Source organism: Amblyraja radiata, chromosome 13 (genome assembly GCF_010909765.2).
Source record: "Amblyraja radiata isolate CabotCenter1 chromosome 13, sAmbRad1.1.pri, whole genome shotgun sequence".
Taxonomy (NCBI): Eukaryota; Metazoa; Chordata; class Chondrichthyes; order Rajiformes; family Rajidae; genus Amblyraja; species Amblyraja radiata.
The window spans coordinates 40,105,250-40,132,488 of record NC_045968.1 but is presented as its reverse complement, the minus strand read 5'-3'; the positions used below and the strand labels follow the sequence as shown (position 1 = coordinate 40,132,488).

Genomic DNA, 27,239 nt, shown 5'->3' with positions numbered 1-27,239 from the left:
CCACCATGGACTCGTTTTACTCATTGTGCATTTTTGCACTAATATCCTGTTTTTGCTATTTACTGTATCTTCTATTTACTGTTTTGTATAATTTATGTTTTTGTCTGTTGTCTGAGTCTACGTCAAGAGTTAAGAGTCAAGAGTCCCAAAACAGAACAATGAAATTCTTACTTGCATCAGCGCCCTGAACTGTGCTGCCTTGAACCGGGACCATCTAGGCCAATTAGTCCAACCCGCTTAATATTATATATCAGGAGTTAAAAATCGCTCATTCTGGTTCTCAATATGGCCCTTCAGCCCAACACCCTCCGATTAAAAGAAAAAAAAATTGGGAGCACTTTCTCAAGAGGAAACAGCAAGCTAGAAAAGTAAAACAAAAATGCGACAGATAATCCACAAATTTCACCCATTCCTCTCTGGGAAGCCTTTGCATTCAGTGGTACACTATTATAAGTTCATAAATTCATATGTTAAAGGAGCTGAATTAGGCCATTCGGCCCATCATGTCTACTCCTCCATTCAATCATGGCTGATCTATCTTTCCCTCTCAACCCCATTCTCTTGCCTTCTGCCCATAACCTCTGACTCCCGTACTAATCAAGAATCTGTCAAACTCGCCTTAAAAATATCCATTGACCTGGATGTGGCAATAATTTCCACAGATTTCCCACTTTCTGACTGAAGAATTCCTCCACATCTTCTTTTTATTCTGAGGCTGTGCCCTCTGATCCTAGACTCTCCCATTAGTGGAAACATCCTCTCCACATTCACTCTTCCAGCCTTTCACATAGAAACATAGAAAATAGGTGCACGAGTAGGCCATTCGGCCCCTTGAGCCAGCACTGTCATTCAATATGATTATGGCTGATCATCCAAAATCAGTACCCCGTTCCTTTCTCCCCATATCCCTTGACTCCGTTAGCCCTAAGAGCTATATCTAACTCTCGAATATATCCAGTGAATTGACCTCCACTGATTCCTCAGATTCACAACTCTCTAGGTGAAAATGTTTCTCCCTCATCTCCGTCCTAAATGGCCTACCCCTTATTTTTAAACTGTGACCGCTGGTTCTGGACTCCCCCAACATCGGGAACATTTTTCCTTCATCTACCCTGTCCAATCCCTTAAGAATTTTACATGCTTCTATAAGATTCCCTCTCATCCATCTAAATTCCAGTGAATACAAGCCCAGTCGGCCCATTCTTTCATCATATGTCAGCCCCACCACCCCGGGAATTAACCTGGTGAACCTGCGCTGCACTCCCTCAATAGCAAGAATGTCCTTTCTCAAATTAGGAGACCAAAACTGCACACAATGCTCCAGGTGTGGTCTCACCAGGGTCCTGTACAACTGCAGTAGGACCTCCTTGCTCCTATACTCAAATCCTCTCACTATGAAGGCCAACATGCCATTTGCTTTCTTCACTGCCTGCTGTAACTGCATGCTTACTTTCAGTAACTGATGTACAAGGACACCCGGGTCTCATTGCATCTCCCCTTTTCCCAATCTGACACCATTCAGATAATGTTCGGTAAGCTTCACTATTCGGTAAGTTTCAATGTGATCCTCCCTCATCCGTCTACACTCCACCGAGTACAGGCCCAGTGCCGTCAAACGCTCATCATATGTTAACGCAATCTTTCCTTCTAAATTAGCATGAAGTATATTACATATACCCCAAGCTCATTGGTCAACTCTACAAAAATACTACAGTAAACCCTCGTTATAACAGACCATAGCAGGGGGAATGGTGTCCGTTATTGACAGATTGTTTGCTATAACCGAGTGAAATAAATTAGCATTTCATGTGTAGAGACCCAACATTAAAATTTAGGGTGAGCCAAAACTACTGACAGAGGTGCCTTTCTTCAGGCGGAAACATTGAACCTACGCCTTACTTGCCCTAAGATACAAAACACCAAGGTCTCAATACAACAATACAGGCGGTGGCGGCAGGCGAGGTTGAGGAGGCTGTGTGGGCCGGGGAGACGGTGCAGACCAGAGGTGTTGTCGGATGACTGGCCTGGAAGTGGCCGGAGAGTCGGTGCGTGTTGGGGGTAGCGTCAGCGGTGAAGTTCGGCACGTCTGTCCACTATAACTGAAATCTGTTATAAAGAGGACCGTCAAATCGAGGGTTTACTGTGTAGAGGTAGCAGGGGCCTTGTAAGGATTGGCAGTGATTGGGTATCAATCTCTCTGACTACTTGGATAGATACAGGAGCATGTGCCAGATGAGCCACAAGAACACACCATCACTTCCTGCTCCTCTCCCACTGTGGAAAATATAATCATGATCCCGAGAGAACATCTGGCTGTCCAACAGATCTCCCTCCATTCCCTTGCCTGTCCCCGTCTCAATAATAATTTATCTTTCACAATGGAACACTCTGTTCTCGCTCCATCTGTGAATGTTCACAGCATGGTCAGATTGGACAGGAGAGCCATGTGATTATGGCTGGTCTCAACCATGTAACATTATAGCAATTTAGGCTGCAGCAAGTCTTCCAGGCTCAACGAGTACATAGCTTGTGTGTCATTGTGGAGCAGATGCCACAAACAAGGGAATGGAGGCCACATGAGTTTGAATTTTAGTTTTTGTTTCAGAGATACAGTGCAGAAGCAGGCCCCTCGACCCATTGAGTCCACACCAACCAGCGATCTCCGCACACCAGCACTATCCCACGCACACGAGGGACAATTTACAATGTTACCAAAGCCAATTAACCTACAAACTTGTACGTCTTTGGAGCGTTGAAGGAAACCGGAGTTCTTGGAGAAAACCCACGCAAGTCTTGGGGAGAACATACAAACTCCATACAGACAGCACCCATAGTCAGGATCGAACTGTCTCTGGCGCTGTAAGGCAGCAACTCTACCACAAGTGACAAGGGTGTTTTGTTTAAAGATAGGTACGAACACCACTGAGTATGACACTACAAAATTGGACTATGAAATGTGTAGACTCTGAGAATGTGTGAAAAGATTTTGCACAGTTTTTGTTTTGTATGTTTTTATTATTCTGAATAGAGGTTATTTTTGAATGTGAGTGTAGACGGGGAACCTTGGTCGGCATGAGTAAGCAGCTTCCATGCTGTATCACTCCATGACTCTATTTCTAAATTATTTTGATAATGGAATGGAAAGCCATGTGTCTTAGTTTGTCATTGACAGGAGAGGAGACATTTTAAGCAGGGACACTTGGACGCATAAATCGACAAAGAGTTATTAATAGTTTAAGTGAGTGAACAACAATGCATCAGATAGATTCAGCTGCGTTCAAGCGTGAAGTCACTCACGTTTCATTGCAAAAGGATGGGACGGTTACTTTCTACTGTGGAAACAATGGAGTTCCAGAGAGATTTATGGCTCCTTGTAGAGAGAGCATTAATAAGGCACGAGAGGGTGCAGAAAGTTATCATTAAGCCCAATAGAAAGCTGGTTATTAAATCTGGACAACATGATTGAGGACCAGAGTCTAGAAGCAACACTATCTGATTAGACTGCACTGGAAGCACCATGAGACATTCTAGACCAGAACTTTGGGAAGGATAAACATATCTCTGGGAGACAGGAGAGAGGGAGAGGGAGGAGTGAAGTGTAGTCACAGAATAATAGTCTACCTGAATGCTGCCAGTCTCCAAGGGATAGATGGCAACTACAGATTACACTAAACGAGGGTTGTAGCTCTGAAACTTAGAATGGTAATGGGTGTGTTCTCAAAATAAACAAGGGCAGGATAGAAGAAGAGATATGATTACTCTGTAGTGGGGAATTTTGGATGGAAGGATAAACATAATTCTGAAGAAGGGTCCCAACCCAAAACATCACCAATCCATTCCCTCCATAGATATGCCTGACCTGCTGAGTTACTCCAGCACTTAGTGCTTTGCTCAAACTGCATCTGTAGTTCTTTGTGTCGCACTTAAAAATGAGTGCTAGTATCTTGTAGGAGCAAAGTGCGGAGCAGACTCGATGGGCCGAATGGCCTAATGATCTTATGCCATACGAAGTGAGGAAATACTTCTGTACACGTAGGGTGGTGATATTTTTGGACTCTCTTCCACAAACACAACTAATAATGTGTGAATTTTTAACTTATCTTTCTATTCAAAACTCCCCACCACATGAGTAATCATATCTCTTCTTCGATCCTATCCATGTCTATTTTGAGAACTCACACATTACAATTCTAAACTGTAGAGCTATAACCTCATAATAGGTTACATAGAATGTAGCAGACTCTGGAGGTTAAAGGGTTACTCTTGATCCTATGCTCCTTTCAAACAATCCACTCCTGTTCATAATAAGTCTTAATGTTAAAAAAAACCCTTTAGAAAGCATTTAAAAGTGTTCCTCCGAGCATCTGTACAGAACATTCAGTTGCTTTGGCACGAAGAGGGGAAAGAAGCAACACGTCTGAAAAAACAAGACCAGCTAGTGCATTCTCTATTTCTTCACCGCAGCCCCAGAATTGAACCTACATTTGGAAACAATTTATTGCTGGGAGACTACACGCAAGAGGCAGCTTTGAGCACTTGTTGGACAGGCAGACACAGAGATTGGCAGCGCAATGATTTGAGCCCCAGGAGAGGGAAGAACGCTCAAATTACAAGCCTTTGTTAATATTTACTCTGGTTTCCAGTTCTTTTGGCAAACAATCACAGCACTTACGGGAACACAAGCTGACTGGCTGGACAGAGACAATTCGTTTGGCCCCATCCCCATAAAAGCATCACATTTAAACAGTGGCCCCAGGTCCCATAGCACTGGGGTCAGGTAGGAAATACAGCTGGTGAACTGCACACAGCATGGTCCCATAAACAGCAATGTGACCATATAGAAAGAGAACGCTTGTGTGATTCCCATCCCTTCCAGAACATCCCACAGTGCCGTAAAGCTGAGGATTATGAGTGATCATGCTTGACCACTCCTGATCACCCATGCTTGATCCTGGCCTAGACACAAGGCAAACCTATTCATTCTCAAAGTAGTGGCATAAGATCTGTTAACTTTTACCTGAGGACGCAGAGGATGGTTCATCAACACAATATTCAAGATAATTGTAATCTTAATCTGCAGAAAGGAACTACAGATGCGGGTATATACCGAAGATAGACACAAAGAGCTGGAGTATCTCAGTGGGCCAGGCAGCATCTCTGGAGATAAAGGATAGATGACGTTTCGGGTCGGGTCTGAAGAAGGGTCCTGACCCGAAACGTTACCCATCCTTTTTCTCCAGACATGCTTCCTGGCCCGCTGAGTTACTCCAGCTCTTTGTGTCTATCTCTGGTATATACCCTCATCTGCAATTTCCTTCTACTTTGTGCCTATGTTCTATCTTACACAATCTTGCACTAAAGATTATACCCATTCACCTACATCTGTACACTGTGGATGGCTTGATTGTAATTATATATAGCCTACTCGCTGGCTGGATAGCGTGCAACAAAAAAGCTTTTCACTATACCTCGGCACACGTGACAATAATAAGAAACAAATTTATTGCTATGGCTATCATTGTATAACTGATAATTATATCTTTATTATTATGTGGGATTTTGGTGAGTCATTCTCTCCCCACGTTGATTTTGGTTCCTACCCACAATTGTTGTATTGGGGACTTATTTTGTGTGGCCTGGAGGACACAAGGAGGCTGCATGTTGAGTTCACTGCTACTGTGTTTGCCTGTGATTACAGAAAAGTAAAGAACCTAATTGTAGCCCAATTATTACCCACCGCCCAGATTTCAATCTTTTTAATCAAAGTCCAAAATTTAGGCTTATACAATCTTGACATCACCATATTAGAGTTTAGAGTTTAGAGAAACAGCATAGAAACAGGCCCTTCAGCCCACCCAGCCCACGCTGACCAACGATCACCCCGTACATTAGTTCTATCCTACACACGAGGGATAGTTTACAATTTTACCAAAGCCAATTAACCTACAAACCCGCACATCTTTGGAGTGTGGAAGGAAACCACAGCACCAAGGGAAAATCCATGCGGTCTCAGGGAGAACGTACAAACTCCACAAAGACAGCACCCATAGTCAGGATCGAACCCGGGTTTCTGGTGCTGTAAGGCAGCAACTCTATCGCTGCTCCACTGTGCTGTGCTGTGCTGATAAGCAGTTTGGAAAAGCTATATGTTCAACAGCTCAGGAGAAATCGAATTTCTATATCAGTCGGAATTCTTGCTGAGGTTCTAAAACACGGCAGTCAAATGTTTCAGGTACAAATTATTTCATCATCCAGTGCCAGAGACCCAGATTCCATCCTGATCTCAGGTGTGGTCCATGGAGTTTGCATGTTCTCCCTGTGACTGCATGGGTTTTCTCCGGGTGCTCTCAACGACATGTGGATTTGAAGGTTAATTGGCCTCTGTAAATTGTCCCATAGTGTGTAGTTGGATAACTGGTGAACGGGTGATTAATGGTCAGTGTGGACTCAGTGGGCCAAAGGGCCTGTTTCCATGCTGTATCTCTAAATTCAAACTAAACTAAACTAATCTCCCCACATATGGGAAGAGGGGGACATGCCAGGGGATTTTGGAAATGTTTTTAATACCAACCATCTTCAAGAAAGGAAGATGTCTGGGTTATTGTAATCACCGAGTGTTCTCTCTGTCACAGGGCACTCCCTCAGCCACCTTCTCCCAGTGGCTGAAATCTTTCCCCCAGAGTTGTAGAGCAACCTCAGTCCAAGGAGAGATACAACAGACATGACCCTCCGCACTCCACAATTCAAAGTGTAGGGAGATAGTCACACAGTGCTGGAGTAACTCAGCGGCTCAGGCAGCATCTCTGGAGAAAAAGGATTGGTGGCGTTTCGGGTCGGGAACTGAGGGAAAGAGTCCCAACCCGAAACTTCACCTACCAATGTTCTCCAAGGATGCTGCCTGACCTCCAGCTACTCCAGTTAAGAGCCTGTCCCACTTGGGCGACCTAATCCGCGAATTCTGGCGAGTTTTCCCTCGACTCATACTCGCAGCATGGTCGACACGAGGTCGTAGGAAGTCTTTGTAACTCTCCTTCATGCTCGAGAGTGGTCTCCGCGTACTCGAGACCTCAGTTAGGTCGCGGCGTTTTTTTCAATATGTTAAAAAATGCACGAGAGTTAAAAAAAGGTCGCCATGGAAAAAATCAATAATTTTTTTACTCGTAGGTTTAGTCGTAGTAGGTCGCAGTAGGTTGGAATGTTAGTCGTAGGTAATCGAGGGTAGTCGAAGGTAGTCGAAGGCAGTCATAGTTAGTCTTCATTATAGTCGAAGGGAGGTCGAAGGAGATCGAAAGAGGTCGTTTTCACTCTCCACTATTCGGCGTCCAATTTTCCCGAAGTTAATCGTAGCTAGACGTAGCTTGTCGTAGCTAGTCTTCAACATAGTCGAAGGAGGTCGAAGGAGATCTTCTACATAGTCAAAGAAGGTCTTCAAGGTCATTTTTTAAAACTCTTCTAAACTCGCAATTAGGCCACCCCTTTACTCCAGCACTGTGTCATTTTGTTGGAAACCAGCATCTGCAGTTTCTTGTTTGTTCATTAGTTGGTGGATAGGATGCAGGTCATCAGGCTGCTTTGTGCTGGACAGTGTTGGACTTCTTGGAAATCTGCCTCTTGGTATTGGTCAGATATCTGTTCTGGAATGATCTAGGGCTTCAAGGATCAGTATTATATTTAGCAGTACTTTCATCCAGGGTATTCGGAAACAAATTCAGCATGACATAGTTTTACCCACTGGCTTACGTGCCATCCCGAGTAAAATGTACTCCTAGGGCAAGGGTTCCCAACCTGGGATAAAGTTACACACAGGGGTAAATTTCGCCTACCCAGGGGGTCAATTTGTTGATTCTGGACTTGTACATATTTTTTCTCACTGACTGACTGTGTTTGGTTCTGGTATACCGATATCTGTTCATCATTAGTTGTTCATAAATAAGTGAAATAACATTGTTATGTGCTATTAAAGTTGCCAGGGGTAAATGGAATGAAAAAGGTTGGGAGTCCCTGTACTAGGGTGTTATCAACTGCATGGGCGGCAGGGTGGCGCATCGGTAGAGCTAATGCCTTACAGCGCCAGAGACCCGGGTTCGATACTGACTACGGATGCTTGTGTGTACGGAGTGTGTGTGTTCTGTCCGTGACCGGCGTCGGTTTTCTCCGAGAACTTCAGTTTCCTCCCACACTCCAAACACATACAGGTTTGTAGGTTAATTGACTTGGTGTAAATGTAAAATTATCCCAGGTGTTTGTGGGGTAGTGTTGGTGTGCGGGGATGGCTGGACGGCGCGGACTCAGTGGGCTGAAGGGCACGTTTCCATGTTGTATCTCTAAACTAAACTAAACTAAGTGTCCAACGCTCCCACCCCATAACTCCTATGATTTGTTGCCCAACATGTCCTACCTCACAATGCAATGCCAAAAGAGAAATATCACCACACTTTACTCAATTGGACCCTCAGTCTATCAACCATTATCAATAACTTTTGGAAGAAGTATTTAAAAGACACTTAGAATAGAATGGTTTTCAGAAATAAGGGCCCAACACAGGCAAATGGCTTAGATGGTGCATCTTGATAAGCATGCATGAGTTGGGCCGAAGGTCCTGTTTCCGTGCTGCATGATTTTATGATTCTATGAGTCTATTTGAATAAAATGAGATGAATCAATTGTTTTCAACGCCTTGATGATTTTCCTTCCAATTTGCTCAAAGATCCAGAAGATCAGCATTTCAGTTCCTGAAATCACTAGGTCAGCCCTGGACAAATGCCAATGCCAGTGGCGGCTTTATTAGTTATTAACCACAGCAGTGCACTTCTCAATGGATCAATGTCAAGAAGTCTTAAGGGCTAACAGCAAGTTTCTCATGTTCCACTCCTCTGAGGTAACACCTTGTTAAACAGGTACCTCGCAAGCACAGAGGAAACACCCATGTCTTTGTTATCCAGTACACAGTCAGAGTGGTAAACAGAGCTCAACTGCACATTCATTATCAAGCAAATACATCTGACAACTCATTCAGAGAAAGATTAAATATGTTGAAACAAAACATAAGAGAGTAAACAGCACGACAGAAGATCCATCGAATCCGCGGTCTGCCGGTTTCCTCATTCCTTCATTCACTCATTCATGGATTCTGAGTATTGTTGGCATGGCCAACATTTATTGCCCATTCCAAAAATCCCTTGAGTTGACAGTGGTGAGCCACCTTCCTGAATCACTTCAGTCAAGGAGATGTCTTACCTCTTCTTTACCACCATATTGACATACATTGTCACCATCAGCAAACTGTGGACTAGAAGTCTTAGGTCCCTCTGACAATGAACATTGGCTGGCACTGCATCATTTACTGTATAAAATCTACCTCTACCTGTCACCCCAAAAAGCATCACCTTGCACATGTTGGGATTAAATCCCATCTGCCAATGTTCCATCTGATCTATATTCTGCTATAGCCTTAGATAGCTTACAGCGGTAATCGGGCAACTGAACCATCCTATCACCAACTAGAGGGCAGCCCTGAGATATTATCTACCTCATTGGAGACCCTCGAACTATCTTTAATTAGACTTTACTGGTCTTTATCTTGCACTAAATGTTATTCCCGTTATCATGTATCTGAACACTTTGGATGGCTCAATTGCAGTCATGAATTGTCTTTCCGCTGACTGGTTAGTACGCAACAAAAGCTTTTGACTGTCCCGCGGTACACATGACAACAAACTAAAGTAAACTAAACTAAACTATATCTATCTTGATTCAAATGCCCATCCAAAGGGATCTGATGGATATCACAATGAGTAATGTAGCTTCAGCTTCATGATGCATTCAGCTGAAGGCTTGTTGATTGAAGATACATTGGAGATGTAACGAATGGGAAGGAGTCAGCTCAGCACTGAGGGTTTCATGGAATGGGCTGGGATTGTTGAAGCTAAGTTTCTGTCCCTGAATCTCTGAGTTGGTTTAGGCATGCACAACGGGCGGACTCGCTGGTGCAGGAACTCACCTGGATTCGGATGAGGCACAGCCATGGACCTCTGCTGCATCTGATTTGATGTCCCGGCTGTGTTTAGATTCATCTGGCTCATGGTCTTCCGTGGGTCATGCCATGTTGTTATCCTGTCTACATGGCTGTAACGAAAAACGTTGGAGGTTAGATCAATGTTGTCTGCTTCCTTCGTATTACCAAATAAATACAGGACATGCAATCAATCCTCTATCCACGCCTTGTGTGATGGTTTCTGTGACACTCGATTCATTTCTACTGAGCTATCAAGCCCTTGTTCTTTCACAAATTCTGGGCCGCACTGTGGAGATAACCACCCTTTCTTTAAAATAGTGGCATGAGACGGTTTACATGGACCTCAGAACAAAGGGAGCACGATTTAATGTTCAGGATGGCACAGTGGCTCAGCGGGTTAAGCCGCTGCCTCACAGATCTAGAGACGCGGGTTTGATCCTTGACAAACTGCAGTCTGTGTGGAGTTTGCATGTTCACCCTGTGACCGTGTGGGCTTCCTCCAGGTGCTCGGGTTTCCTCTCACATCTCAAAAGAGTCATGGGTTTGTAGGTTAATTGGCCTTCTATAAATTGCCTTTAGCATGCAGAGATTGGATGAGAAAGTGGGAGAATATAGAACTACTGTGAACGGGTGATCAATGCTTGAGCATGAACTTTTTTCATGCTATATCTTGCATTCCATCAATCAATCTTATCGAAGACGCTCCTCCAGCAATACCTGATTTATGGATTTCAAATGAAAATTTCCTTAGTTTAGTTTAGTTTAGAGATACAGCATGGAAACAGGTATTTTGGCCCATCGAGTCCATGCTAACCAATGATCCCCACACACTAACACCATCCTACACACATTAGGGACAATTTTTCTTTTTTACCAAGCCAATTATCCTCTAAACCTGTACGTCTTTGGAGTGTGGGAGGGACCAGGGATCCCGGAGAAAATCCACGCAGGTCACGGGGAAAATGAATAAACTCCATGCAGACAGCTCCGTGCAGTCAGGATGGAACCCGGGTCTCTGGCGCTGTCAGCAAACCACTGCGCCACAGTGCCGCCCATTATTCCTCAGGAATAACCACAGGAGGTTGCATACAACAATGCAGCACTGTTGCACAATTGCACTGGAGCGGCAATCTTGCATTACATGCAAACTCTTTGGAGCAAGACTTCACCCAACTCAAGAAGACCATGATATTTCACAGAAAGGACAGTGCGGGAAGCTAATGTGCTTTGCAAACATGATTTGAATAGTTGAACGTTAACAGTGATGCAAGTTGAAACAGTAGAAGGTCGAGTAGATCAAACCTTTTGTTACTTCAAAAGAAGTCTTCCTATTCATAAATTATGAAAACTGAGAAACCACAGCTTTTCAGGGTGTTTTCCGTTCTGACACACCCACCCCCAGCTCTCTCCCTTTGATAAAGGAATCAGTCCATTGTAGCACCTGCGATCTCTGTGTCAAACCACCTCCACCCACCAGAAGAACAATGGGGTGTTACGCTACGTGCTTCATGGTGCAACACATAGAACGTGCCTCGACATGCTTGCTGCTTCATCTCTCAGCTGAGACCACACGCACTCGTGTTGTGAGTTAATACAGGCACAAACCTCCCGTGGCTGCGTACAACTTCCTTTTAAACCAGTCAACCGAAACTTAAATTACTAAGGACGTTTTCATTTGAAATCCATATATCAAGCAAGTAGCTGCCAGGTACAAAGTACAATGTGCACATATATAAGAGCCGAGGAAATAGGGGCAGGAATAGGTCATATGGGACCTTTGAGCTTGGTCTACCATTTAATAGGACCATGGTTGATCTAACATCAGTCTCAGCCCCATTTTCCTGCCAGCTCCCCAAAGCCTTTGGTTCTTCTCAAGTCTAAGAATCTACCTCAACCTTTGAATACATTTCATGTCTCGGCTTCCACTGTTCCGTGGGATAAGGAATTGGAAGGATTCATCGTCTTTGAGATAAGAAATGGTTAATCTTATCTGAAGAAGGGTCCTGACCTGAAACGTTGTCTTGGGCACAGTGCTGCAGCTGGTAGAGCTGCTGCCTCACAGCGCGAGAGACCCAGGTTGGATCCTGGCCTCGGGTGCTGTCTGTGTGGAATTTGCAAGTTCTCCCTGTGACCTCCAGGTTTCCTCCGGGTGCTCCAGTTTCTTCCCATGTCCCAAAGACGTGCGGGTTTATAGGTTAATTGGCCTCTGTAAATTAACCCTAATGTGTAGGGAGTGGATTAGAAAGCGGGAGAGCATAGAACTAGTATGATTGGGTGATCGATGGTCAGTGTGGACTCGGTGGGCCGAAGGACCTGTTTCCATGCTGTGTCTCTCAATCAGAATCTGGAGCCGGAAACCATCTGCTGGAGGAACTCCGCGGGTCAGGCAGCGTCTGTGCAGGGAAATAGAAAAGTCGGCATCTCCTGTCAGGATCCGTCATCTCGGTCCTTACTCGAAATATCAACTGTGCATTTGCCTCCACAGATGGTGCCTGACCCGCTGAGTTCCTCCAGCAGATTGTTTGGTGCTGAGGTAATGTATTACTCATGGAATGGCAGTGCAGGAACGAAGGGCTGAATGGCCTGCTCCAGCTTCCATTTCAAAACTCCCTAACTGCTCAGTTTTTCCTGCTACTTACAACCTCTCAGGTCCATAAACGAAGAGTAAGGTTTCATGTGTTCATAAGTTCTAGGAGCAGAATGAGGCCATTCAGCCCATCAGGTCTACTCCGCCATTCAATCATGGCTGATCTATCTTTCCCTCTCAACCCCATTCTCCTGCCTTTTCCAAATAACCCCTGACACCCGCACTAATCAAGAATTTAGCAATCTTTAACTTTAAAATACCCATTGACTTGACCTCCACGGCCTTCAGTGGCAATGAATGCTACAGATTCACCAACATTTGACTGAAGAAATTCCTCCTCATCTCCTTTCTAAACATGCATCCTTTTATATTGAGGCAATGCCCTGTGATCCTCGACTCGCCCACGAGTGAAAACATAATCTCCACATCCACTCTATCCAGGCCGTTTGTTTGGAGACACAAGGAACTGCAGATGCCGGAATCTTGAGTGAAAGTGCTGGAGTGCCTCAGCAGATCAGGCAGCATCTCTGGAGGCCATGGACAGGCGACGTTTCATGTTGAGACACTTCTTCGGACTCCAAGAAGGGTTCTGGCCTGAAACGTCATCTATCCATATCCTCCAGAGAAGCTGCCTGATCCACTGAGTTGCTCCAGTACTATAGATAGACACAAAATGCTGGAGTAACTCAGCGGGTCAGGGAACATCTCTGGAGAAATGGAACAGGTGAAAAGGAATTTCGGGTCAGAACCCTGCTTAATCTTCGGCATAAACCAGCACCTGCAGTTCCTTCCTCAAGTATTGTGTTCTATCTTAGGTAAGATTTGCATTACCACCTAAGATATAGTAATGAACCTGTGATGGCTGGTTGGCGTAGACTTGTTGGGCTGAAGGGCCTGTTTCCACGCTGTATCTCTAAAACTAAAAGTAAAACTAACATGCCGAACGTCTACTCCTGCTTCTAGCCCTTCCATTTTTTGTGTGCGTTTTTTGCTCATAACTGTGATTTTTCAGGCATTATTATTTCCAGGGATGGCTGATTCTGATAACCAATAGTTACTGGAGGGCCGAGAATCACTGATACTTAAAAACACTGGAACAGAAATGTAATATCTGAGGTTGATGCTCGTCGCAGTGTTAATGGAGTTACTAGACTTGACTTGTGCCTCTTTTGGTCGTCTTAGCAACGGAACCTTACTCTAAACAAAATGTGCTTCTAGCAGTGCAGTAAACCCAGTCACGGTCTACGGCCTATGATTACCCAGTCTTTAATCCTCCATTGTATAACTACCTCGGGCTCCGGGGATAATAAACAGGATTAAAGAACTTACATGAATTTTCCATAACTCCATTACAAAATTCAACCTACAGAAGGCACAGTGCTGTCAACTTTAGAAAGTGTGGGAAGGAATTGCAGATGCTGGTTTACCCCGCAGACACAAAGTGCTGGAGTAACTCAGAGGGTCAGGCTGCATCTCTGGAGGGAAGGAATAGGTGAGGTTTCGGGCCGAAACCCTGCCTGAGACTAAGAGTCAGGGGAGAGGGAAACTAGAGGTATGAAACTGTATAGAACAAATCAGAGCCTGAATCACAGTGGGGGAGCAGTGAGAGAGTGTTTTTCAGAACTCCCATCAGAGAGAGTCATAGAGTGATACAGGGTGGAAACAGGCCCTTCGGCCCAACTTGCCCACACCGGCCAACATATCCCAGCTACACTAGACCCACCTGCCTGCGCTTGGTCCATATCCCTCCAAACCTGTCCTATCCATGTAAGAACCTCTTCAAAGTAGGCATACCTTGAGGAGATTTCACAGGGGAGCAGACAAAATGTGTAGGAAGGAACTGCAGATGCTGGTTTACACCGAAGATAGACAGAAAATGCTGGAGTAACACAGCATCTCTGGAGAAAAGGAATAGGTGATGTTTCGGATAGATCCTCCTCTCTCCGTCGGCAGTTCTGCAACACCCTCTCTCACTGCTCCCGGTGATTCCGGCTCTGATTTGTACCGTACCTTTTCATACCTCGAGTTTCCCTCTCCCCCAACTCTCAGTCTGAGGAAGGGTCTCGATCCGAAACGACACCTATTCCTTTTCTCCAGAGCTGCTGTTTGAGCCGCTGAATTACTCCAGCATTTTACAGTATGGCCATCTTTAGAAAGGGCAGGCTGCAATCTTTCATTTATTCACATGGACGGGGTCTTACACATTATCACATTAGCTCAGCGACCTGTCATCTTCAAGGTTGTCCACTGCTTGTTGATGCCACGGGTTCGTGAATTGAAAGTGAATTGCGTTCACGGTGAATAAATAATGAATTGAGCTCATTATCAGCAATGAGCTGTTTCCCTGGCAAGTTAGCAGCAGCCAAAAATCACCTTGACTTGGTGAGACAGCATGATAATAACACACAACCAGATTTTATTTCCATTGACATCAGGCAAAACTAAAATAAGCCAGGATTTAAAATAGGCTTCTGATCTTTGAACACCTGCTCACACAGAGTCAAAGATGCCCACTATATTTTCCTATTCGCTGTCTTTCTTTACAACTATATCCATTTATATAACGCAAGACACAAGGTGCCGGGGTAGCTCAGCGGGTCAGGCAGCATCTCTGGAGGACATGGAGAGGTGACGTTTCGGGTCGGGATCCTTGTTCAGACTATTCATTCAGAAGCATTAGGATGGCACAGTGGTGCAGCAGTACAATTGCTGCATTACAGCACCAGAGACTCAGGTTTGATCATGACTACGGGTGCTGCCCGAATGGAGTTTGTACGTTCTCCCTGTGACCGCGCGGGTGTTCTCCGGTTTCCTCGCACACTCCAAAGACGTGCAGGTTTGTAGGTTAATTACCTTCCGCAAATTATCCCTAGTGTGTAAGACACATAAGGGTGATGGTTGGTCTGTGTGCACTCCGTGGGCCAAAGGGACTGTTTCCAAACTAATCTAAACTAACCAAACTAAACTAAACTAAACATGATAACAGAGGGGAAGAAGGTATTCTTGAGTCTGGTGGTGAGCACTGTCAAGCTTCTTTACCTTCTGCCGGATGGGATCAGGGAGAAGAAGGAATGACTGGTGTGGGACAGGTCTTTGATTATGATGGCTGCTTTTCCGAAGCAGCTTGAGATGTAGAAAGGGATTTAAATGGGAAGATGCATGTGAATTGTTAACTCAGTCAAATCTAATACTGGAGCAAGCTTAGTGCATACGTAGTTGGGTCCTGCACACTGGAGCTCTACCAGCTTAGTTTAGATTAGTTTCATTTAGTTTAGTTTAGAGATACGACACGGAAACAGACCCTTCGGCCCACCGAGTCCGTGCTGGCCAGCAATCCCCGTGCACTAACACTATCCTACAGACTAGGGACAATGACTATCTTTACCAAAGCCAAATAACCTACAATCCTGAACGTCTTTGGAGTGTGGGAGGAATGCAGTCACGGGGAGCACGTACAATGCCATACAGTCAGCACCCGTAGTCAGGATAGAACCCGGGTCGCTGGCGCAGTAAACCCACGCGGTTCCAGGGAGAACATACAAACTCCGTACAGACAGCACCTGTAGTCAGAATTGAACCCGAGTCTCTGGCGCTGTAAGGCAGCAACTCTGTAAGGTTGCACCATCGTGTTGAGCAAACAGTGTGTGGAGGACCTCAGGATAGGGAGGGTCAACTTTGTGATGAGAAAAGAGGAACAGGAGTATCTGTTGAAAACAACTAATGCTTTATAAATCTCTCAAGACACAGCTGGGCTGAGGGGCTGCTAAATCCACTAATATGCCCACATATCAGCAAAGGTAATACATTGTGCATCTAAAGATAATATTCCCCCGAACAGTAGCTTTCCCATTGGAACATTTTTCGCAACGGTTGGCAAACCAGAAGGCAAGCCGCCATACATGTGGAGGAGACGATTAAAGTTTGACCACAATTTTCAGCAACTTTGTAAATATTCCTGGGAAGTATGCACCATCGACAGATGGGGCACAGATTTATACGCTGGGCTATTTCTGCTAGGTGTGTTTGCCCTCGGTGGGGTGGTCCAGTCTATGTTTGGGCAGCACAGTGGTGCAGCTGGTAGAGCTGCTGCCTCACAGCGCTAGATCCAGATTCGATCCAGACCTCGGGTGCTGCCTCTGTGGAGTTTGCACATTCTCTCTGTGACTGCGTATGTTTTTCGTCCGGGTGCTCCAGTTTCTTCTCACATCCCAAAGACGTGCAGGTTTGTAGGTTAAATGGCCCTCTGTAAATTGCCCCTAATGTGTAGGGAGTGGATGGGAAAGTGGATTAACATAGAATTAGTGTGAGCGGGTGATCAACAGTCAGCATGGACTCGATGGGCCAAAGGGCCTGTTTCCATTCTGTATTTTTCAATCCATTCAATCCATCTGACTTCTCAGAACTGTGACTTCTCAGAACTGATTACAGAGCTTGGTTTAGAGATACAGCACGGAAACAGGCCCTTCGGCCCACTCAGCGATCCCCGTACACTAGCACTATCCTACAGACTAGGGACAATTTATAAAAATTACCAAATTAACCTACAAACCTGTACATCTTTGGAGTGTGGGAGGAAACTGGAGCACCCGGGGAAAACCCATGCAGTCACAGGGAGCACGTGCAACACCTTACAGTCAGCACCCGTAGTCAGGATTGAACCCGGGTCGCTGGCGCTGTAAGGTAACAACTCTATTGTGGTGGTAATATTGCAATCCTATTAAACAGCAGAGTCACGCAGTGTGCCTCTTTCTCACACAACCTAACTATACCACAGTCAGTGACATTCCATATTGCACCAGGAATTTGGGGACCCACATGTTTCTTGGCCATGCACCACTAAATCTAAGTAATCCATCAGCTGTCCCTCAGCCACTTGTCGAGCTATATCATTGCACCTTTGCCTTCTGAGTTTCCATTCCTATCTTCTTTCCAATTGACTTCAATGAAAATTAATATCTGGAGGCAACGGCTAAGACATGGCATTTCAAAACCATTCTGCTTTCCACTGGGACACAAAGTGCTGGAGTAACTCAGTGGATCAGGCGGCATCTCTAGAGAAAAAGGATGGGTGACGTTTCGGGTTGAAACCCTTCTTCAGACCAACCACACGCTTCAGACTAGCTTCAGACAACCCTTATGCTGGGCCACATAATGAACACATAATTTCTTTTAAAAATACACTGGGGAAACAGGTCCTTCGGCCCACTGAATCCATGCCATCAGTCCATCACCCGTTCACACTAGTTCAAAGTTATCCCACTTTCTCATCCACTCCCTACACACTAGAGGCAATTTACAGAGCCCACGCGACTTTGGAATATGGGAGGAAACCGGAGCACCCCGGAGGAAACCCACAGGGTCACAGGGAGAACGTGCAAGTTCCACAAAGGCAGCACCTGAAGTCAGAATCGAAAACCTGGGTCCCTGCCGCAGTATTGCAGCAGATCTTCTGCAACGCAACTGTGCCGCCCAAACGCCACCGTGCCCTGGTGTTGGGTCCAAATCTCAGAACTCCCTACCCAAAATATATTGGGACTTCCTTCACCAGAAGTACTAGAGCAGACCAGGGTGTTGCATCATCACCACTTCCCAAGAGTGAACAGGGAGTGGTGTTAAATATTGACTTTACTGACAACACCCTCACCTTTTGTTAATGAATAACAAAGAAAGGCAGGTAGTTAGATGGTGACTTGTGTAATGCACACATCAACCCATCAACATGATCATAGACAAGGAAAAGCAAGTGTCAGAGGCACAGCCTGACAGAGGCAAGTATTGTTGCATCAGTAATTTATTACTGTAAGGACTAACCAAAGAATTATGTAAACGCAAGGAACTGCAGATGCTGTTTTTCAAAAAAAGAAGTGGTGGAGTAACTCGGCGGGTCAGGCAGCATCTCTGGAGAACATGGATAGGCAACATTCCAGGTTGAGCCCCTTTCAAGACTGATTAACATCGAGTCATCCAGCGCAGAAACAGGCTCTCTGGCCCAACATGCCCACACCGACCAATATGCCCCATCAATTATCTGCCTGCATTTTGCCCATATCCATCTAAATCTATCCTATCTATGTACCTGTCCAAATGTTTCTTAAACGTTCTGATAGTACCCGCCTCAACTATCTGTTCCGGCAGCTCGTTCCATCTAACTGCATCTTTTTATTTATACCTTTTCGATCTCTGGCCTTTGTCCAACCATCATAACCACTGTCCACCTGCCATACGTTGTCCTGCCCGCACCTGTCTGCCAGCTTTCTCCCTCGTTCTCCTCCCAACCACAATCAGTCTGAAGAATTCCTAGTTTTTGTTTTAAAAATGGAGGTAAAAATCTCCGGCTGCCCACCACCCAAACAAGCATCACCTATCCATGTTCTCCGGAGATGCTGCCTGACCCGCTGAGTTATTCCGTGTCTCTAACGAAGGAGTTACTATGCAGATAACAAACCGAGTATTCTCAGCCAAGCCAGTACAACTGGTCTGTGGTATGTACGTGTGTGTGTTCCCTTTTCACAAGATGTACAGGATAATTGCTGTCCGGGGTTGGCTTAAATGTGTGGATGCAGCACAATCTAAATATAGCATTCAGGTTAGTCCAGGCCTGACATGCGTGTGAGAAACCTCGGGGTCAATTTGTAATTAGTTGAAGGAAAGGAAAAATCGCACAACTCGAAAAGTACAATCAGAGAGCAAGCCTTGCAGGAGTGGTTGCCACGGGTTTCTAGACGTGTAACTATGGTAAATCAGTCACCTTGGGAGAAGAAGCTCTTGGCATGGGGTGAGATACTTTGTCTCAACACTGTCCTATCGCCCCTAGGACAGGGAGACTGAAACCAGTCTAGGGACCGACGAGTTTGAGGGCACTTTTCCTCCTCGGCAGGGACCTCTAATTTATTACAGTAAGGACTAACTAAAGAATAAATATCGACGCTAGGAACTGCAGATGCTGGTTCATTAAGAAAAAGTGGCAAAAAGTGCTGGAGTAATTCACTGCCACGGTGAGGCAAAGAGCAAGGGCCTGGTGGAAGCTCAGTGAGTCACCGTGGCAACTGCACGGTGCTGGGCTGTGTTGCCAGAACATCTCCAACATTGCGACGCTCCCGAGGAAAGAGGCTATAAAATCTCCCAACTGTACCAGACCAGTCCCGGATCTTACGCCCCTTGTCCTGGTAACTTTCAGTAAGTTTAATTTCAGTAAGTAAGTTTAGAGATACAGTGCGGAAACAAACCTTCGGCCCACCAAGTCCGCACCGGCCAGCGATCCCCACAGATTAACACTATCCCACACACACACACACGAGGGACAACTTACATTTATAACAAGCCAATTAACATAATCTTTGGAGTGTGGGAGGAAACCGAAGATCTCGGAGAAACCCGTGCAGGTCACGGGGAGAACATACAAACTACATACAAACAGCACCCGTAGTCAGGATTGAACTCAGGTTCCTGGAGCTGTAACGTAGAAACTCTAACACTGCTCCATGTTTTAAGAAAGGAGAGATGGGGACATAGATGAATGAGAGAAGTTAGGGAGGAAGTTCCAGATCTTAAACCGTTAGGAGAGACATTGGAGGCCTGAATGGGGATCAGACCCATCTTTTCAACTCGTCTGAGTAACACAGTGGCACAGTGGTAGAGTTGCTGCCTTACAGTGCCAGGTTCGATCCTAACTATGGTTGCTGTGTGTACAGAGTTTATATGTCTCCCTGTGACCGCGTGGATTTGATCCGAGTGCTCTGATTTCCTCCCACACTCCAAAGACGTGCAAATTTGTAAGTTAAGTGGTCTCTGTAAATTGGAAATTGTCCCTAGTGTGTAGGATAATAATAATAATAATAAATTTTATTTAATGGGCGCCTTTCAGACATCTCAAGGACACCTTACATAGTAATCGGAATAACATATAATCGGAATATAACAAGTAATAAAGACATCACAGAGACACAAATTAAAAACAGAATTCAATCCAAAAACAGAAAATCAAAAACACAGTGTGAAGAGAGAGCAGCGGCAGCCAAAGCGCGCCAGCATCCACTCTCCCTTCACGGCAGCCATCTTGGACACAGACCTACAGGACTACAATTAGACAAAAAAAAAAGGGGGATCGTTAGACTGCTGGGACTCGGTGTGCCAAAGTGCCTGTTTCCGCTTAGTTTGTCTAAAGTCTAAATCGAGAAATAGAAAACCCACCTTGAGGATCTCAAGTGAGTCTCTTCTAAAAGATGATGGGTGAAGTTCAGATGTTACTGTGGAAAGTACCTGTGGAAATCCAGCTCTTAAACGGTTAACACCGCACAGGAGGGCGTCTGACAATTTCTCTCGGTGCCTGGGCTGACGGGAAGGTGATTTAAAAATCTATCAAATGACTCAGCTGCCAATGCATTAAATGGTGAGATGGACAAACCTGTTCAACTTCTCATCCCATCAAGGGCAACAGCAGAATCACGACACCAGAGGTCTTTCTTGCTATTTGCCAGACCCCAGTACTGTCTTCTGAAATCCAACCCCTCAAAGCCATTGAGCCAACAACTGTACAGAATTAGGCAGTCCAAAAGATAAAAATTGTAGAAACAAAGAACTACAGAGGCTAGTTTATACCAAAGATAGATACAAAGTGCTGGAGTAACTCAGCGGGCAAGGCAGCATCTCTGGTGAAAAGTAATTGGTGACGTTTCGGTTTGGGATCCATAATCAGACTTTCCGACTGAAAGACCCAGGGGCAGCACAGTGGCGCAGCAGTAGAGTTGCTGCCTTATAGGTGACTACGGTCTGCACGGAGTTTGTACATTCTCCCCGTGACCACGTGGGTTTTCTCCGGGTGCTCCGGTTTCCTCCCACACTATAAAAACGTAGAGGTTTGTGGGTTAATTGGCTACGGTAAAATTGTAAATTGTCCCTAGTGTGTAGGATTGTATTAGTGTAGGGGGTGATTGCTGGTCGGTGCAAACTCGGTGCAGACTTCTCTAAAGTCTAAAGATGCTGCCAGACATGTTGAGTTACTCCAGCACTTTGTGTCTATCTTTGGTCCAAATTATAATATTGTAAACTCAGCAGGTCAGGCAGCATCTCAAGAGAGAAAGGATAGGTGCCATTTTGGTTCCGGACCAATTCTACAAACTATCAGACTGAAGAAGGGTCCCGACGTGAAACGTCACCCATCCTTTTTCTCCAGAGATGTTTCCTGACCCGCTGAGTTACTCCAGCACTTTGTGTCTATCCTTGGTGCAAAATATAATAGTGTTTTTCATCCTTCACACAGGCCCTCTGTTGCCTGTTGTGTGGAGTTTCGTGCCAAGGGAAGGTTGGTGGTCTATTCAGAAGGTTTTTCCAAACTTTCCCTGGCCTCTCCCTCACCCCTTTGCCTTCCCCTCGCAGCCACAAACCACGACTCCTGTACACACACATCAAAGGGGTCTCTGGGTTGGAGCGAGTGGGAAGTAGTGCGTCACTTGGCATTCACTTCTGCCTATACTCGCTGACTCAGAAGACTGTAAATCAGTCAGAGACCGACCGACACAGAAACAAACCAGCTCCAAACGCACGGAGTCCTTGGTGTCAAACTCCAGACAAACTATCTGAACTTCCAACTGAGCAGAAGCTGGAGATACAGCACGGAAACTGGCCCGTTCACATTAATCCCATGTTATCCCACTTTCTCAAATCAGGGCTGACAACAGATGAGCTCGGGAAGGGTGGAGCAAATAATGGCCCATTGTTGGCTGGGGAAGGTGTGATAGTGAGAGGGATTCAAGGATGTGCACAGTGGAACTGGTAGGACAACTATGGTGGTGGAGGGGGAGGGGGGAAGAGGGGAGAGAGGGAGTCTATTGTATCTTCAGTTTAAACTAGCATCTGCATTTCCTTCCTACATATTCTGCCTTTAGTTTAGTTTAGTTTAGAGTTACAGCATGGAAGCACTCTCTTTCGTCCTCCCGAGTCCACGCCGACCATCGATCACCCATTCACTAGTTCTATCCCACACACTAGGGACAATTTACAGAAGCCAATTAAGTTACAAACCCGCACATCTTTGGCATGCAGGAGGAAACCCACCTGGTCACAGGGAGAGTGTGCAAACCCCACACAGGCAGCAGCCGAGGTCAGGATCGAACCCGGGTCTCTGGTGCTCGGCACTGTGCCCCCCACACCAGCTGAGCAGAGGCTCAGGTCTGCTGGTGTGACTGAGGAGCAGTCTATAAAGCAATTCTCTAATTCACTCCAACCTGAGTTTGAGTCTGCCAAGTCTTACTTAAAGCCACAAGAACTCAAGGACCCTCCCTCTGGCTTTACATTTCACTCCCCCCCTTCGTTCCTTGTCTGACATCCTTTTGTCGCCTATTTGCCTCCAGCCTTTGTCACTTATTGCACTCATCTGGCAAACAGCCTCCCCCTCCCTTCCCTCACCTATATCCACCTATCACTTGCCAGGCTTTGTGTACTACCGGCAACTCTCTTTTACAGCTCTCTCCCCCTACCTCAATCAGTATGAAGAAGGGTCCTGACCCAAAATGGTGTCTGTCCATTCTCTCTGCAGATGCTACCTGACCGGCTGAGTTCCTCTCTGACTTTGTTTTATTGTTCAGTATTCTAGCATCTGCAGTTTGGTGTGGCTTCAGCAATAACCCTCCCAATACATGGTATAGTCACAAAGCTAGACAGCCCAAAACAGGCCATTCGGCCCAATTCAACCATGCCAACTACATTAGTCCCACTTACCTGTCACCTCTATCCCTTCAAACCTTTCCTATTCATGTAGCCCAGGTTTGTCAAATAGTTCCAGAGTTCTGAGAAGTGTTGTGAACCGCCATGGGGTAACTATGGGCCTCATCACACGCAAGCAAAAATTGCTGATATACAATTCTGAGTAATTTAATTTAGAGGCTCTATATGATGAATCATTACAGTTTGTCACATGGAAGATGACCCTTGGGCAATTGAATCCTTGCCAGTCACAGTAGAGTGAGTTGTCCACCCACTTTCCAGTGTTTATGGTTAGATGGTTGCATGAACAGAGAAAAGTACTTGTGCGTTTGACAATAAACTTAGTGTAGAAACAAAGAAATGCAGATGCTGGTTTATACCAGAGGAGAACCGTCACCCATCGTTTTTCTCCAAAGGTTCTGCTGCCTGACCCGCTGAGTGACTCCAATTCTACTGCAGCACGATGGCGCAGCGGTAGAATTGCTGTCTCACGGCACCAGAGACCTGGGTTCAATCCTGCCTGTACGAAGTTTGTACGTTCTTCCTGTGGCCGCGTAGGATTTTTTTTCTGGGTGCTCCGGTTTCCTTCCACACTCCAAAAATGTTCAGGTTTGTGGGCTAATTGGTTTCTGTAAAAATCGTAAATTGTCCCTTGTGCGTAGGATAGTGCTAGTGCACTGGCTGATCGCTGGTCGGCGCAGACACAGTGGGCCGAAGGGCCATTTTCCACACAGTATCTCAAAAGCACTTTGTGTCTATCTTTGACAATAAACTTAACTCGACTTCGAGTCATAGTCACAGAGCACAGAAGTAGGCCCTGCAGCCTAACTCATCCATGTTGACCAAGACGCCCCATCTAAGCTAGTACTATTTGGCTACGTTTGAGACTTATCCCTCTAAACCTTTCCTATCCATTTTCTTATACATGCTCTTGAGGTACCTCTCTCAACTACCTCCTCTGGCAACTCGCTCCATATACCCACTATCCCGTGAGTGAAAAAGTTACCCCACAGATTCGTATTAAATTAAGACCATCTCACCTTAAACCTATGTTTTTGATACCTCTACCCTGTGTATTAACAGCGTAATGAAACCCAGGGAAATGACTGTGAATTATCTATCTATTCCCCTCATGACTTTATACTCATCTGAAGATCACCCCAATAGATGACATAGATCTTCAAATATTTGCTTTTTTTCTTGTATTTATCTAATTTCTTCTTTGAAACTTTCTCCTGAATCTGCTTCATTCATCAGATATTTGGACTGTAGTTATGGGTTATGGACAGGGATAGAATTTTGTCATGGAAAAATTGGACCACAATCATAAAGCAAACATTTATATTTAGCAAAAAAAAGGCAAAACATTAAGAGCTGAATAGGTAACAGAAAAAAGAACAAGCTTTTCTTTTCACTACAGTTCATAAGTTCATAGGTTGTAGATGCAGAATTAAGCCATTCAGCCCATCGTGTTTACTCCGCCATTCAATCACGGCTGATCTATCTTTCCCTCCAAACCCCATTCTCCTCCCTTCTACTCATAACCCCTGACACCTGTACTAATCAAGAACCTATCAATCTCTACCTTAAAAATATCCATTGACTTGGCCTCCACAGTCTTTTTTGGCAACGAATTTCACAGATTCACCACTCACTGACTCAAGAAATTCCTCCTCATCCCCTTTCTATAAGTATGTCCTTTTATTCTGGTCCTATACTCTCCCACTAGTGGAAACATTTTCTCCACATCCACTCTATCCAGTTCTACAAGGTTACACCTGGAGAACTGTTTGCAGTTTTGGTCTCCCTACCTAAGAAAGGATTTACTTATCACCAGTGCTTTCTTTGTTACGTTACATGCCAGATAGTGTACTGGCACCTCTAAAAACTTAAATCCATTATTTATTTTGCCAGCAATGTGACATTTATTTATTAATTGTGCGCACTGGTACATTTCCATCGACAAAAAAAGTATTACTGGTCACAGGAGGAATGCATGAAAGTTCATCAGACTGATTCTTGGGATGGTGAGATATGAAGAAGTGGGTCACCCAATCCTGTATTTACCAGAGTATAGTCAGCAATTCTCAGAACAGGGTAGAGCTGCAGCATCACAGCGCCAGAGACGCAGGTTCGATCCTGACTACGGGCGCTGTCTGTCCGGAGTTTGCACGTTCTCCCTGTGACCACGTGTGTTTCCTCAGGGGTGCTCCATTTTACTTCCACACCTCAAACCATGTGAGTTTGTAGGTTAATTATCTTCTGTAAATTGTCCTTAGTGTGTAGGATGCAAAAGTGGGATAACATAGAACTAGTGTACAGGTGACCATGGTCAGCGTGAACTCGGTGGGCCGAATGGCCTGTTGCCTCGTTGTATCTCTAAAACTCTAAAAATTGCCATCGGTCGAATACCTCCACTTATTTCCCCCATCCATTCTATTTTGCCTCACAGATCCATCCACACCCAATTTTTCTGTTACAAAATACAGAAATTATTCTGTTACCCAGAGTAATTTACTGTGGCCAACCAGCCTATCAACCAGATTGTTGTTGGGATGTGGGAGGAAACTATAGCACCCTGGGGAAGCTCACATGATCACAGGGAGTACGTGCAAACTCCACACAGACAGGAGTCTCGGTCGGGATCGAACCGGGGTCAGTGGGTTTGTGCAGAATTTGAAACATGCGTTTACAATCACGATAGCCACAAAGCGCTGGTGTAACTCAGCAGGTCAGGCAGCAATTCTGGAGTAAAGGAACAGGCAACATTTTGGGTCGAGACCCTATATCAGACTCAATTATGTGATTGGAGAACCAGTTACAAATCAGTCGAGTTTTACTTTTAATCCAATTTTAATTTTTAACTGTCCCATTGAAACATTAATATTATTTTAACTTTTAAACATTGACTAACAATTCTCAGTAATTTGTTTTTCTTGGGGTTATTTACTATCTTGATAATACCATACACCGTCCTCCTAACAGATCAGAATGTTTATTAAATGGGTGGCTGTTTATAGAGAACAGGAGCATATGTTTCGTATGTGTCGAGACAGACAATCTTTGCCAAAGTACTGCAACCCTAGACTTGGAGACACTGAAGATTACAGATGCTGAAATCTTGAACAAAGATCAAACTGCTGGAGCAACTCAGCGGCTCAGGCAGCATCTCTGGAGGCAAATGTTCAGTCAACAGCTCGTGTTCCTTCATCTGGATTGAGCCTCAAACATGAGGATCTCGACAGGAAACGTTAATTGTCTATTTTTCTCCACAGATGCTGCCTGAACTGCGGATTTCCTCCAGCAGTTTTTTTTTAAATCAGCCAGAGACTTGATGGGTCAAAAGGCCTTGTTCTATGAGAAGGAAATATCTAGTTGAAACACAAATAATTCATCCAGGACTGGACAGGTTAGATGCAAGGAGGATGTTTTTCAGGCCATGAACACATGGCAGCACAGTGTTCAGCGGTAGAGTTGCTGCCTTACAGCGCCAGAGACCTGGGTTCGATCCTGACCACTTGTGCTGTCTGTACGGATTTTGTATGTTCTCCCTGTGACACGTGGGTTTTCTCCGGGTGCTCCGGTTTCCTCCTGCATTCCAAAGACATGCAGGTTGTAAGTTAATTGGCTTCTGTAAATTGTCCCTAGTGTGTTGGATAGAACTAGTGTACGGGGTGATTGCTGGTTGGCACGGACTTAGTGGGCCGAAGGGCCTGTTTCCACGCTGTACCTCTAAACTAAACTAAACATGATCTCACAGAAAAATTCTCCTCAAGTTCCCTCAGTTTAGTTTAGTTTAAAGGTTATGGCATGGAAACAGGCCCTTTGGCCCACCAAGTTCATGCCCTCGGTCAGATGAAATAGAGAAGGGTCTTAACCTGAAACATCACTTATTCCTTCTATCCAGAGATGCTGCCTGTCCCGCTGAGTTACTTC

The 27,239-nt window shown here is 45.1% G+C and overlaps 1 protein-coding gene across 1 annotated transcript in view; it reads right to left on the bottom strand.

Annotated features, from left to right (window-relative positions):
• wwtr1 (WW domain containing transcription regulator 1) overlaps positions 1–27,239 on the bottom strand; it is a 111,826-nt gene that overhangs the window by 18,813 nt on the left and 65,774 nt on the right. The window contains exon 2 of the mRNA XM_033031861.1: positions 10,001–10,125. Within this exon, the coding sequence (XP_032887752.1) occupies positions 10,001–10,125 (125 nt within the window). The remainder of the gene's footprint in view (positions 1–10,000; positions 10,126–27,239) is intronic.